The sequence below is a fragment of the Dicentrarchus labrax genome, unplaced genomic scaffold, assembly GCF_905237075.1.
Source record: "Dicentrarchus labrax unplaced genomic scaffold, dlabrax2021, whole genome shotgun sequence".
NCBI lineage: Eukaryota > Metazoa > Chordata > Actinopteri > Moronidae > Dicentrarchus > Dicentrarchus labrax.
In genome coordinates, this window is record NW_026136704.1 from 3996887 (window position 1) to 4011589 (window position 14703).

General features: G+C 38.1%; 1 protein-coding gene across 5 annotated transcripts in view; it reads left to right on the top strand.

The window, feature by feature from the left end:
* myo18ab (myosin XVIIIA b) overlaps window positions 1-14703 on the top strand; it is a 160162-nt gene that overhangs the window by 60591 nt on the left and 84868 nt on the right. For all 5 annotated transcript variants that reach the window (XM_051397912.1, XM_051397913.1, XM_051397910.1 and 2 more), the window contains 7 exons: window positions 636-726; window positions 2479-2671; window positions 4329-4415; window positions 8722-8863; window positions 8996-9155; window positions 10459-10645; window positions 12614-12821. In XM_051397912.1, coding sequence (XP_051253872.1) covers window positions 636-726; window positions 2479-2671; window positions 4329-4415; window positions 8722-8863; window positions 8996-9155; window positions 10459-10645; window positions 12614-12821 — 1068 coding nt within the window. The remainder of the gene's footprint in view (window positions 1-635; window positions 727-2478; window positions 2672-4328; window positions 4416-8721; window positions 8864-8995; window positions 9156-10458; window positions 10646-12613; window positions 12822-14703) is intronic.

Consider the following 14703-nt stretch of genomic DNA (forward strand, 5'->3'; position numbering starts at 1 on the left):
GCATTAAACGGTGTTTTGGGTGACCACATGAAAGTACAGGTTCATGAATTACATTTTCCGTATTTACGAGAGGGGACAGGTAATTAAGAATACATTGTACACAGTGCTGCATAAGATTTATAAAGTTTGCCCTAACTCAGCAACTCAAACGAAACTTGATTGATTTCTTTAAGGGGCTGATTTGCCACCACCTTGAATTACTCACGCATTGTTTTACTCTGGAGGACAGGGACCTGATCTCAATGAGGATAATGAGAATGCATTAAATATTGCTGGTATAAATGCAAAGATCGGACCGCTTATTATCCGGATAACATGTCCGCAGATATAGATCACATTTTAATACTAGGTGTAAATAGGATGATTTATTATTATTATTTATTAATGTGATGATAAATACTGAATTTTGCCCCCCCCACGCACATATAGAAGCAATTCAGCAAGTACCCTTGCTCTGATAAGTCTAAAATTCTGATTTAAATAAAGGATGTCCATTGAAAAAAGTGCTTTGAGGAAAAGACTATCCTCATGTTTTGCTTGAAATTAGTGAAAGCTACCCTAAAACACTTGAATGGGGGTCTTGATTTGAAGTTGATTTGACAGTCTTCATCTTGTCTTTGATCTGTTGTCGCCAGGCTCTAAGGTCACAGCTCTGGAGTGTTTGGAGGCCATGGCATCCGGACTCTACTCTGAGGTCTTCACTCTTGTCATCTCCCTCATTAACAGGTTAGACATCCTGATATGTTACTTTATTATTGTGATCTTATCTGGAGTTGTTTTTCTGAAGCATTCACAGTGTAGTTTCCACAGGTCATACCTCCTTTCTTCCCACTATGTTCTTTTTTCTTTTCCTCACTTTCATTTTATCCCTTACTTCAACCCTCTTCTTTCTCTCTTACCTTGCTTTGTCCTCATTCTTTCCTGCTCAACTTTGTGTAGAGTTCCAATCCAACTTCCTACAGTGTACTTCAACTCCAACTGTCCCGTTTCCCTCTTTCAACTCCTTTAAGGGACGTTCAGATTCTGTGTCTGAAAACTCGTGGATAATACCAGCCGTGCCTCTTTCATCCTTTTATCCAAGGCACTTAGGAGGTTGCCCTACTGTCGTGCCTGTCGTTACTAAGCAACCAAAACCAGCGAGCTGATTGACGATGATGATGAAGTTTAGCAGTAAACTAGCACAGGCACCTTAAATCCCTTGCTTGATTTGTGAGCAGAAAAAAATTAAAAGCGTCTTTGGTTTGGCTGACCTTTAAACCAGATGTTGTTAGGTCCTTGTACAGCAAGTTCTGTGGAGGTGATTGGTTAATTCTTGTGGTGCACGTTCAAAAAAGTTGAGAAAAACAGGCGTGGCGCAACAAATGCTTTTGGTAGTACCACTCCTGTCACAGCTTTAGCAAATTGACTCATTCCAGTGCTCACACTTCACATGACAATTCAGCTACTTTGAGTGCTTACTTCAGATGACAGTCAGCTCCTTCCTTTAAATACACTCAGTTAGTGTGAATGCTGATCTGCAGGTTATTATAAATTGTCAAGGTTGTTGATGTGCCTTTTTTGTCAGTATCCTCTGCTACAGTTCTTTTGTAAAACCTGCACACATTACTCACACATATCAGTCCTAATTGTGTAAGTTGCACATTGATATTTCTGGCTGTGCACTGTTAAAATGCCCTCTGTGGCTATACGGCATTTACATACAGTATCTTCAGTCATTAGCCTTAATTCACATATGATACATGTTATAATTCATAATTTGAATTGAATAATTCATTACAAAATAACTGAACATTGATTCAGTGTAATTAAATGAATCCTGGCTTTAGTACAATTCATCAAAGGAACACTAAGTCAGGGCTTCAAAAGTGGCCAGAAATGAACAACACATCTGAAACCATCTCAAGGAAATGGAACAATGTACATGTTTTTTTTTAATATGATTATCAATTGATAAGCCAATTGAGTATTTTTAACACTGATTACAGTTTACACACCTACGTGAAGACATTCTCAGTCATGTATACCAGCAAAGCAGTCAGTAAGAGAATGCAAGTGGATCAAAGACATAAAAACCAATCACATAATGAAACCTGAAACATAATGAAAAAATTAAACAAAAAAAGAAAAGGATGGAGCAATTAAATAATAAGAAGTAAAATATTAATAATTAACATACTGTACCTAAAAGAAAGTCCCATGTAAGAGGCCAGTTTATTTATAAGCTGATGCCATGCACACCAAGCCAGCCTACAGGTGTTTCTTTTATTGTGTCCACACATTGTATATTCATTTTTTATAAAATAGTTAGAACATGGCTACGTTAAAGCTGCAACTGCTTTTTTCTGTTAATTCCACGTTCTCTGTAAATTTGATGTCTTTGGGTTATGGACAGACAGAACAAGCTATGTGCAACAGTCACCAGCCTCCCTGTATCAAAGCTTCATCACTAAAGCTTCAAGATATATTTGTGTCCCTCAGAGCTCTGAAGTCCAGTCAGCACTCTCTGTGCTCCCTGCTGATCGTGGACACTCCGGGTTTCCAGAACCCTCGGCTGGCCCAGCAGCAGCGAGGGGCCACGTTTGAGGAGCTCTGCCACAACTACACCCAGGAGAGGCTACAGACCCTGTTCCATGAACGCACCTTCGTCCAGGAGCTGGAGCGATACAAGGAGGTGCTGCTGGGCCGGCATAGCACAACATAAAGCCATGGACTGAACATACATATATTAGCACTTTAGTTTGTTATCTCAGAAAATGTCTTTAATATAGTCAAATAGACCATTTGAAATAGTTGGTTTGTTCAAATTACAACCATAACATTTCCTAAATTTCTTTTCATTTACTTGCTCACCTCTAGTGGTACCTACCCATACGTGGTCAGATTTTACGTGCCACACTGCAGTATAGTGGAGGCAAATGGAAACTGTTCACATCAAGGTCTGGGGATTATCCTGGATTCCATTCACCTTCATTGATTAGGGTGGAAGCTGAAATCTCAGACACGAATAAAATTAGAGATGCACAAGAGTTATTTTTATAGGCCGATACTGTTAACTGTCTTCTTAGAGCCGATACTGATAAGATAACGGATAATTTCACATTTTTGATGTAATGAGCAAAATTGGATGATATTCCTTAGCTCACCAAATCTTAACAAACCAACATCATTATTGGTGTTTTACATTTTTTAATCGTACTTTTGTGTCACAGCAGCTGAAATTTTCAAAAATTTCAAATAAAGTCATGTGTATAAAACAACAACAAACAAAGATTAAAAAAGGTAAACAATAGCATATGACAAGTTAACAGCATCAGGTTCTGTCCCCCATGATCCTGCCATCTAGGGGTGGGTAAAAATATCGATTCATCAATGCATTGCAATATATTTTTTCCCAATTCAATATCGATTCATTAAATCCTCTGAATCGATTTAAGCCCCTGGCCAGTGGGGGCGCGGTGAGCAACACCTTTTTGTGATTTGCGTTGTACGGACGGAGGCCGCACTCGACCACACAACAACATGGCAACAGAAGCAGGTAGCAGCAGTGTTAAACCAGCAACTTTAAAAGCAGACGTTTGGAGTCATTTTGGATTCCAGTGTAAACCCTGAACACAGAAAAATAGACAAAAGTAAGGTAGTGTGTAATCTGTGCCAGACAGTACTAAAATACTGCACAACAGCAACAGCTGTGACTCTTTGTATGATTTTTATTTTTTATTTTTTGAGTAAAATACATAAAAACATACTTTTATAGAACATAAGAATTAAATCGTTGTTACTGTCGGCAAATAATTCTTCAGAATCTGAATAATAACAATAACATAACAGATTTCCCGTTACTGACTGTAAATGCATTAGTCCGGATATATATCGTGCATCCTTAAATAAAACAAAACTATCTGCGTGGATAGATACCACTAGAGGTAACTGAGAAAATATCTATATACACACTGTGTATGCAAGCAATAGAGCACAATAACCTCATAATATACACCAACTCTTTCATGCATATTCACATGTTCTGAAACAAACACACACAGGTCAATCCTACTTTTTGACAGTCTAAAAAAAACCCTTTCCAGTTTACTCACAGTAGTCAGTAACCTGGTCATCTTATTAGTCAGTAAGTCATTTTATTCAAAGACAAATCATCTTGTGCTTTGCAAAATCAAATAAGAAAAAAATCACAAACATTCACACAACCCAATCTGTGTAGTAATGGCTAATTTGACTCAATAGCTACATCTGTGATTTATTGATGACTCATCTTCTGCTAGTCAATCTCCTGTAGGTTACTAACCTAAGCCTTTATCCCTTCCTGCGTCTAGGAAAACATAGAGCTTGCTTTAGATGACATAGAGTCCAGTACCTCACTGTCTGTAGCAGCTATTGACCAAGCCTCAACCCAAGCTCTGGTAAGCACAAGAATTCTCACCACACCGTCTCTTTTTCAAGCTTCTCTGGATGTGATGTCATTATGTCCTGCTCTTACCTCAAACCTGTCATAAGAAACATAAGAACAGCACATCTTAAGGTTGTGTTTGTGTTCAGTAAGGCGTCCAGGTACACAGGTCCAGATTAAAGCCCGCTTTGTTTGGGCCTGAGATTTCATCTTAATTTGTGAGACATTAATGCAAATCAGCCTAAACAAGTGCTCCAAAATACCACTGACCAGCAAATAGCTTTGTTCATCACCACTGGCAAGTGCAAATAGTTGCAGCTTTAGGGCTAATCTAGCAAAACTGGCATCACTGTGTCCGGATGCCATCTGATCTGAGATTCAAAAACCATGTTTGTTTGACTCTGGAATGACACTGCTGCATTATGCAACAATAACTAGTCTTGTTATATATAAATACTGTTACTTTACATTCAGATTTTTCCTGTTTCCATATATTACATAAATACATGTCATACATTCCAAAGCACAGTGGCCTAAACTGTTGTTGATGTAGTGTAATTTATTAATGAGCAGGATTATGGAATTACTGAAGCCAAATTCTCAGATTAAAGCTGCAGTAGGTAACTTTTATAAAAATAACTTTTTGTCATATTTGCTGAAACTATATCCAGAGAGTAGAACATGAGACAGATAATCCTCCTAGTACTCATAATTGAATTTGCAAAAATCTGCCAGGCCTGAATGAAAACAAGCAATCAGAGCTTAGAAAGATAGAAAGATGCTTTGGGCTGGTGGCTTAAAGATAGTTGATTTTTGAGTCTCATTTCCAGCATCGATATTTGATGCTGTGGGATATCTTTCTTGGTTGATTGTTGAGTCAAAGGAAGTTAATTGTTGAGTGACTACCACACATAGGACAACTCTGTGTATAATTTCCATAGATTATAAATTTGGAGGAGACCGAAAGAAGGTTAGTATAGTGGGGAAAGTTAAGTATTTAATGAAAAACATTCCACTGTGGCCTCTGTACAGATTTATGGGCTATAATGCTAAATTAATGCTTGAAGTCATAAAGTGCATACAGTGCTCCCAAAGCTAAATAGAATACAAATCTATACAAAATCAATCTGCATTATAATATACAATTCATACATGTACACTATGTTTTTCACAGTTCAAGCGCCGTAAGTGCAGTAGTTCATTAAAAGATATTAAAAAAAGTAAATAAAAACCAAAACATAATTTCTTTGGAAGTCTTTGGAAGCCAATATTAAAATGAATACATTTCTTGAAATTGAAAGTTTATTTTCCATTTATGTCTTTTAAATTGATGCATTCAATTTCTATTTATTATTATCATGTTTGATAATGCAAAGTATTGCCTCCATGGACCAGAAACTTCAGTGTACTACAAACCACTGCCAAAATAAAAATCCAGTTGGCAGACAATGTGCAGCCTAAACTAGGAAATAAAACAGAAATTTAGACTTTTGCAGTCAGTTTTCAATATTCAGATTTTAGCTGGTTTTAATGACAATAAAATGGAAATAGTCCTTTTAATTAGTCACTTTCTAAATTGTTGACAAATTTGACCAGTATAGTCCGGGGAGAATCTTACTAGTTTAGGCAGTGATGGTTTTTGCATCAGAGCAATGCTTCATTTTTAATCAGAATCTGAAATGTGTTATAATATTTTCTATGAAGTACACGACAATCCAGTTGAAGTACACCGAATAAATAAGCTTTTAACAAGCTCTACCTTCTCTAAAGTGATGAGCTCATTCAAATGATTTTCACTTGAATATTCAACAGAAGGTTGTTGTTTCGTAACTGTTGACTTCTTGTCAAATTAAAGTTTTCCCTTCACCTTAACAGATCAGTTGTTTTGGACTGAAATCACAATCCAAACCAAACCTTAATGAGATTCATAGCAGTGGTGGATGGGTGAAATGGTCGTATTAATTATTCTACTCAATGATCGTTTCCTAACAATGACAAAGTTATTCTTTTTTCAACCATGAAGAGGCTACCTAACCTTAACAAAGTAGTTGTTTCTAACCAAGTAGAGTTTTCTAAACCAAACGTTAATGATAGTAGTGGGAGTAAATGGTCATATGAAGTCACTTAGATAAACTGTTGTCCAGTCATATGGGATAGGGTTAGGTTAGTTGTAAGCTATCCTGGCAGCCTGGCTCTATGGACGGCCATTGTGGTCAGGGGCCATTGGTCCATCACTTTGGCCTAGGTTAAAATATTTCAACAACTATTGGATGAATTGCCATGCAATGTGGTACTGATATTTATAAGTAATAGGATGGAAGTCACTTCACTTGCCACCAGCAAGTCAAAGTTTGCACATATCCTGCAATGTATCTCAATATCTGCTGGATAGGCTGGCACACACATTCATAATAACTGCTCCTCTAGTGCCACTGAGAGGTTCACATTTGAGTGTCTCAGCAACTATAAAACAGATTGCTATGTAATTTGGTACACGCAGTCATATCCTCAATAGGAAGAATTTGAATAACTTAGCTGAATGACTTTTCATCTAGCACCATTATTAGGTCACAATTTCAGTTTGTCCAATACTTTGGTTTCTGACCAAATACTTGCAAAACTAATTGCATTCCCTTTAGTCTCTGCTGTACTTTGTGTGTAGTGCTAATTGGGTTCTTTAGATTTAACCAAGTAGTTTTTATGATTGAACCTATGCTGAAGGTTGAAGGTTTTGGAAGACATTGACAAATGATATCCTTCTAATAGAGGCAACAGTTCAGAAGATGCTTACATGGATACTTTAAAAGTCAACAAGAAAGAACATATTGTTTTTATTTGGACTTGTTGGCCAATTGAAACCAGAAGACCCCCAGCAGGCAAACAGACCGTATCTCACTTGATATGAAACAAGACAGGAAGCAGTGTTAAATTGGTGGCTTGTAATTTCTGGTCAAACGACAGCAGGCCTATTTAGAATTTATCTCTATAAAGGATCCAGATTGCACCTCGCTGCTAATTAGGTTTCAGCAGCACAATACAGCACCTTCTTTGATTCTGAATGGGCTTGAGAGTCTGTTAACCTTCTATTTTCATCAAAGGCTGCATATTTGTGGAGGCCCCTCCTTATTCAGAGGAGCTGATCTCTGCCAAGCACACAAATTTTAGAATTCCAATGGGAGAATGAGGGCCAGCCTCTCTACGAATAGACTAATAACAGTAGAGATTTCATTAATCGGCTGTTTATGGGGTTACTAAAAGTAGTACTAAAATCCAGAGCAATACAAATACTACAAATACTTCTCATGATTGAGGCCCTTTTTATATATTGAGTCCTATTATTTGTATTTATTTAAAGGTGAATCAGTGTACACACAGGTTTTTTTGTCTACAGAAAATGATGGAGCAGAATACACTTGATGGAAAATACCTTCTGCTTTGGACATTGAGATCATACTGAAGCCAGTAGATAAAAGCAGATGTTGTTATTTGGAATTTGGGAGAAAATGCATAATCCTATCAAATGAGATCGCAAAACCTTGATAATTAACAGAATGAGTTGAGAGAGTTTGACACATGAACACGAATAAACTAACTGATTGAGGCAGCGGTAGACTGGCAACTCCCTTATTTTGAAAAGTAAAATGTGTGGTTTTTTTTTTTTTTTTTAAGTCTGGTGGCCTTGAACAGAACCATATAACTGCTGTTTCTGCTTAAACAAAAATGATCTCACTCTTTAACAAAAAGGTCCATCTCTGTAGGATCCATACCATAGTGTGTCAGACACTTAATAATAATACAAATCTGAGGCTGTCAGTGGCAAAAACAAGAACATTTAGTGGACGTACATTGATGGTGCACAATTGCCCCGAAGGATTACACATTGCTGCCCCTTTTACAGCTGCTGGCTGCAGTGCTCTCGCTCAGTACTGGACCAGTTAAAAAAATGTTGTTCCCATTAGTCACTTAGACACAAAAACATAGGAAAAAAGGTTGAAAAATACTAAAGTTTCCCTTAATTAACTCCAGAACCATGAGCAGCTAAAACCCCCAAAAGTCACAGATGTAAATATCGTCTATAGTATAGCATTTTAAAAAATAGAAACCCAGGGAGAGTCTGACATTGGAAAACCATTTTCAAAATGCGGTAAAATTCAGTTAGCCATATGTTGTTTTTAAATGTATTTAACTATGTTCTGTTTACGTTTTGCTCGATATTTGGGGAACTCAGTACCTGCACATTGTTATGTGGTGAATAAAGACTTCTCTACACATCTTACTGTGACCTCAGAGTTTTTCCCTCCTGTTGGTTTCCATCACAGGTGCGTACTCTGGCCAGGACGGATGAGGCTCGAGGCCTTCTGTGGCTGATGGAGGAGGAGGCAGTCCAGCCTGGAGGTTCAGAGGAAACCATGCTGGAGAGACTCTTCAACTACTACGGCTCTGCACAGGGAGAAAACAAAGGTGAGAACTAAACCTGTCACTGCCTGCTAAAGCAATCAGTAGAAGGTTCCTGGAGGTTGCAGGAACAACAGACAGCACTGAGCACACTCTGACATGGGGAATGGGAGAATAATGGGAATATTTCCCCTGCAGGAGCCGGTCTGCTGCTGCGAGGAGAAAAGCCCCACCTCTTCCTGCTGGGCCACAGCCACGGGACAGACTGGGTGGAGTACAACGCTCAGGGCTGGCTGAGCCACGCCAAGCACAACCCTGCTGCCCAGAACGCTGCCACACTGCTGCAGGATTCCCAGAAGTAAGACCACTCACACAACACACACAACATCCAGTTTAATAGAGCAGAGTCTGTGGTAAGAATGGAACAGTTCAAGCAAGAAATCCAAACCTTTTAGTTCGTTAGTCACAGGTTGGGGCGTGTTCGGTTCATTTGAAAAGCCTCATGCTGATCCACGTCATAGCAAAACAAACACCATATGAAAGTGTCTGAATATGACAAAAAATTATCTTTAAAAATGCAGTAGTGTAGCAATGGTATGAGATTTCTACAGTACAATAACCGTCTCAGAAAATATTAATTTCACAGTATGACATTATTATTATTATTATTATTATTATTATTATTATTGTTGTTGTTGTTATTGTTATTATTATTATAGTTAGTAGTAGGAGGAGGAGGAAGATGAGTAGCAGTAGTATTATTAATATGAGTATTATCAATATGAGTATCAGTAGTATTATTAGTATGAGTAGCAGTAGTATTATTAGTATGAGTAGCAGTCTTATTATTAGTATTAGTATCAGTAGTATTATTAGTATGAGTAGCAGTAGTATTATTAGTATGAGTATCAGTAGTATTATTAGTATGAGTAGCAGTAGTATTATTAGCAGTAGCAGTAGTATTATTAGTATGAGTAGCAGTAGTATTATTATTAGCATTAGTATCAGTAGTATTATTAGTATGAGTAGCATTTTTATTATTAGTATAATATTTTTGGTTGAACAAACGCTATATTAGGATTTCACAAAATATGTCCTGACATGAAACTTGAAGGTCTAGGAATCCAAGAGGCTCTCACAGGTTTACTCTGCCACAGCTACAACTATCTAAGCCCTTTTTAACTTAATAATAAATACTACTGTACTCTAGGTTTAATACACATATAATAAGTATATCATATCATTAGTATATAATCACCTGAATGTAAGAATCGTTGTTTGTCATGTTACATTAATGCTAAATTAATACATGATCTACCTTCTTGTGTGCCTTTTTTTTTTTTTTTTTTTTTTTTACAATAGCCATGTTTAGTTGTAAATAGAAACTTATCCAAATCAAATTCAGACCTCCAGTATTCATAAGGATTTAGAAAAAAGTGAGATCCACAGTTTGAGAGCAGCAGGCAACACAGTGAGCCAAATGAAGCAGGGAGCAGCCCGCCAACATATGGGTCTCCAAACAGTGGAATATGCCACTAATGCAGTCAGATTAGCTCCCTGTATATTGTAGTATCAATCACCAGCTGATGCAGTGAGAAAGGAAAATGTGCTGTCAGTCATGTGCGTGCATAGAAATGCAACCCATTCTTCTTCAACCACAGGAAGAACATCAGTGGGCTGTTTATGGGCCGGGCCAGTGGGGCCACAGTATTATCGGGATCCATTGCCGGTCTGGAGGGCAGCTCCCAGCTCGCCCTGCGACGAGCCACCAGCATGAGGAAGACCTTCACCACAGGCGTGGCTGCCGTCAAGAAGAAGAGCCTGTGTATCCAGGTCAAACTGCAAGTGGTAAGTGGAGGAGACGGTGCAAACTGGGCCTTTGTCATCACTGAAGTAATTTACTGTCATCATTTTTTGTTAATATACATTGTTAAGGAAGATACTGTAGTCAACTCCAACAATCCAGCAAATTAAGAGTTACCTCAGAATGCACTTACAGTAAGATTACCTGGGTTCTTAAATCCATCCATTCTTTTATACCTCAAAAGTAGAGGCCCTGATTTTGATACATCCTTCAATAGTTCTACCAGTCCCTAGATTTAGTAGCTTACTGCTGTTTTGAAATTCAATCCAGTTCACAGTTAGGTTCCAATACCTGTAGAGGTTTTAGGATTTTGGGCCCGGTATCAGATTCATTAAAACCAGTGGTTCTCAAATCTTTCTCATTAATGAAATATTTTTATAAACATTTTTGTTAGAAAAAAAAGCCTCTATAAAGAAGTTCAATTCTGCGTTGCACCATCAACCAAATTTTTGCCATCATGCAATATCCTTAAGACGGCGTTTAAGTTGCATTGAACTCTTTTTGATAAGTTGCACTTACAGTTTAGTGAGAAACATGAGCTTGTGCTTCAGTGAGGATGAGGATCACAGCCACTGCAGAGATCAAACTCTTTTCCAGAGGTTTCACTGCAGTTAAAGCTGCAGTAGGCATATTCTATTATTATAATATTGTCATATTTACTGAAACTTTCACTATATCCTGACAGTAGTACATGAGACAGATAATCTGTGAAACAATCAGGTTCCTCTGGCTCCTCCTAGTGCTCCTAATGGTATTGCAAGAATCCAGCGGGCCTGAACGAGAACAACCAATCAGAGTTTAGAAAGTATAGGAAGAATAAAAAGATGCTTTGGGTTGGAGGAAGTTGATTATTGAGTCTCATTGCCAGGACCCAGAGCGTTTGTATTTGATGACCTGAGAATGAGACTCAACAATCAACTATCTTTCTCTGCTCTGATTGGTTGTTTTCATTCAGGCCTGGTGGATTCTTGTAAATACCATTAGGAGCACTAGGATGATTTTTTTCAGATTATCTGTCTCATGTTCTACTGTCAGGATATAGAGAAAGTTTCAGCAAATATGAGTTATTTTTACTGCAGCTTTAACAATCATATTGAAAGTAGGAATATTGAATATAAAATGTGGTTTGCCAAACTTACATTTACATTTTTTCTAATTTTAGAAATCATGCATAACTGATATTAAATTAACATTTTTTACCACCTGCAGTACTCCAAAGTCTGCTGGGGTGTTTGAAGTGTTTTAGTGTGTTAGTGTTATAGCTGTGGCAGGGTGTTTTGAGAAACACTGAATTTAACGAACGGAGTCTCAAGAGTAGGATCTGGAGTGGCTAATCCATATTAAATACTGATTTCTAGTCACTGTTATAAACTATGGGATCGGCTACTGCTCCCCCGCAACCCTCCAAAGGATAAGTGGGTATAGATACTGGATAACGGATGGATGTTTTAAACTTTACATCTTAAACATCTTAATTATATTTTTAATGCCCCATGCACACCCATAGTCCACCCACACAGGTGTTTTCATTCATGATGCCTAAATACACTTCCACAACAGTGTGGACATGTACAAACTGCATTTATTGTACAATGTTTTGTTGTACATGTTAAGAACAACTCTTTATCACTACATCAAGCTTGGTGATGACATGATCATGTTATTTCCAGCATAGCTCCAGTCAACTTAAACCTGACTAGAGGTGTAATCGGCCAGAGTAATGGACAGCACCTGTGTGGGTGTGCAGAGCTTGAAAAAATCTTGAGACTCTTCATGCAGCTATTGGATGTTGCATGTAGACTGCTGGTTTGTGATCAGGCACAGACTACCACAATGTGAAGACAATATTGGATTAAACTACAAGAAGACACATGGAGTTGTTGCACTGACTTTGTTGTTGTTCTGTCAACAAGCAGACGCTGATGTCTGATTCACCGCTTTTCTGTTTTTAGGATGCTCTGATTGACATGGTGCGTCGCTCCAGGGTTCACTTTGTCCACTGCCTGCTGCCCAAAGCAGAGGCAGTGGGTGGAGGAGGTGAGCCCCGCGTGGCGCACGGAGAGAGCCCCGACTCAGGCCTTATGACTCTGGACGTGGGCCTCCTGAGAGCTCAGCTCAGAGGATCCAAGCTGCTGGATGCCCTGCGCATCTACAGACAAGGTAATGACGTACTTATGGAATCATGGGCAGTTGTTTTCTGTGAAATTTAAACGATGTGGTAAATTTAACAGAGGAGTACTACTCAGTCTGTGAGAACAGTAGTGTAATGTTTCTCTGGCTCTGGAGGAGAACATAACTAACGATATCATCATGGTTATGTGGGATGTGACTGAGAGACTGCACTTTAAACCATCACTCTGTGTTACAAAGTGATGGTTTAAAATTTTAAAAATTCAAATGGTCAAATGAAAAATTATTATTGGTTGCATGGTGGGAAATGTACCATAAAATGGGGTATGGGCTGGCCTGAATAGAACTTCTTTTAGTTGATTTTTGATCCAACCCATGGAACAGAGTGTTCCAACTAGCTGCTGGTAACTTTTAGGGCTGCAGCTATCGAATATTTTGGTAATCGAGTATTCTATCAAATATTCCATCGATTAATCGAGTAATCGGATAAAACATACTTTTGCTTAATTAAAGCCCAATTTCAAATATACAATAGAAAACAAGACAGATCACTTAATAATAAAACAGTTTGTTTCCTATTGAAGAAAAATTTACATTTATTTATTATTATACATATTATGTAAAGTAGTAAATCGTTTTCCAATATAAATAAATAAAATTACTTCATTCAAATTCACTTCATTTCCTGAGACATAAAATTAAATAAAATCAACAAAATTGTTTCCCACTTATTTTTTCTAAGTATCAAAAATAAAATAAAAATGTTGTCCAAATGTACACACACCACGATGTTGTCCTTGATTTTAATTTAAAATGATCCCACACCTTCGACATCTTCTGTCTCTTCCAGTTACCACATTGTAAAAGTAATTAGTTACTCAGCAAAGTAACTGACGTTATTTTTTATGTTCTATAACGCTATTACATTCTATAACATCTTCTATAATGTAAAATATGTTTATAATAACTGAATGAAGAATAAAAACACTATATACAGTATTTCAGAACATTTGGTATTTATTTGAACTCAACAGATTGCAGCCGGCCATATGCATAGAAATAATGGACAGGGGTAGCATGTTGTCAACAACATACCTTGCAATCAGTGTGTTCAGCTCGGCCCTAGTCGCCACCTGTTACTGACCCGAAAAATCAAGCGTTGCTTGTTTTAACGGAGTGGCTCCGTCTCCTTCACTGGAGCTCACGCTAGCTGCATCTGGGCTTGAGGTTGGGTTAGCAGCAGCAACAAGTGGCGTGTTAGCATGTGTTGCTGTGAGGTGCTTCATAAGATTTGAGTTGTTTGAGGCAGACGTGGATAAAGTATTTTTTCCTGGGCACAGTGCATGTTACATAAACATTCTTGCCTTTAACTTCAGTAAGCGAGAAGTAGTGTCGGTACTTCCAGTTTGATATCGCTACCTTTGAATTTCCCTAGCTCATCGCCATTGTCTCTGTCTTGTGTTTATAGTAGTAGTTGCCGTGCAGTGAGACAGCGTGAGCAGGGCATCCGCCCACCCAGCCAATCATCATCGCATTTGCAACGGTGTCATCATCACCACCCTGCCCTCTCCCGGCAGCTGATGTGTGGCTGTCAGAAAGCCTGACACCGCTGCGCTTCATTCAACCACATTGTAGTAACGCAATTAACGCGCCACTTTACATTCTCAGTAACGGTAACGGCGTTGCAACGATGGGAAAAGTACTTAATACTGATTACTCCGTTAGTAATGCTGTTGCACATTGTGTCACACTAAAAAGAATTCGTGCGAAACGTGAGTTTTGAATTTAATTAAACGAGGCTTCGAGGCAGAGGAAATTCCTCGATCATTTTTTGTAATCGAGTTACTCGAGGTACTCGAGGAATCGTTGCAGCCCTAGTAACTTTATTTATTTTGTGACTCTTACAACCTGG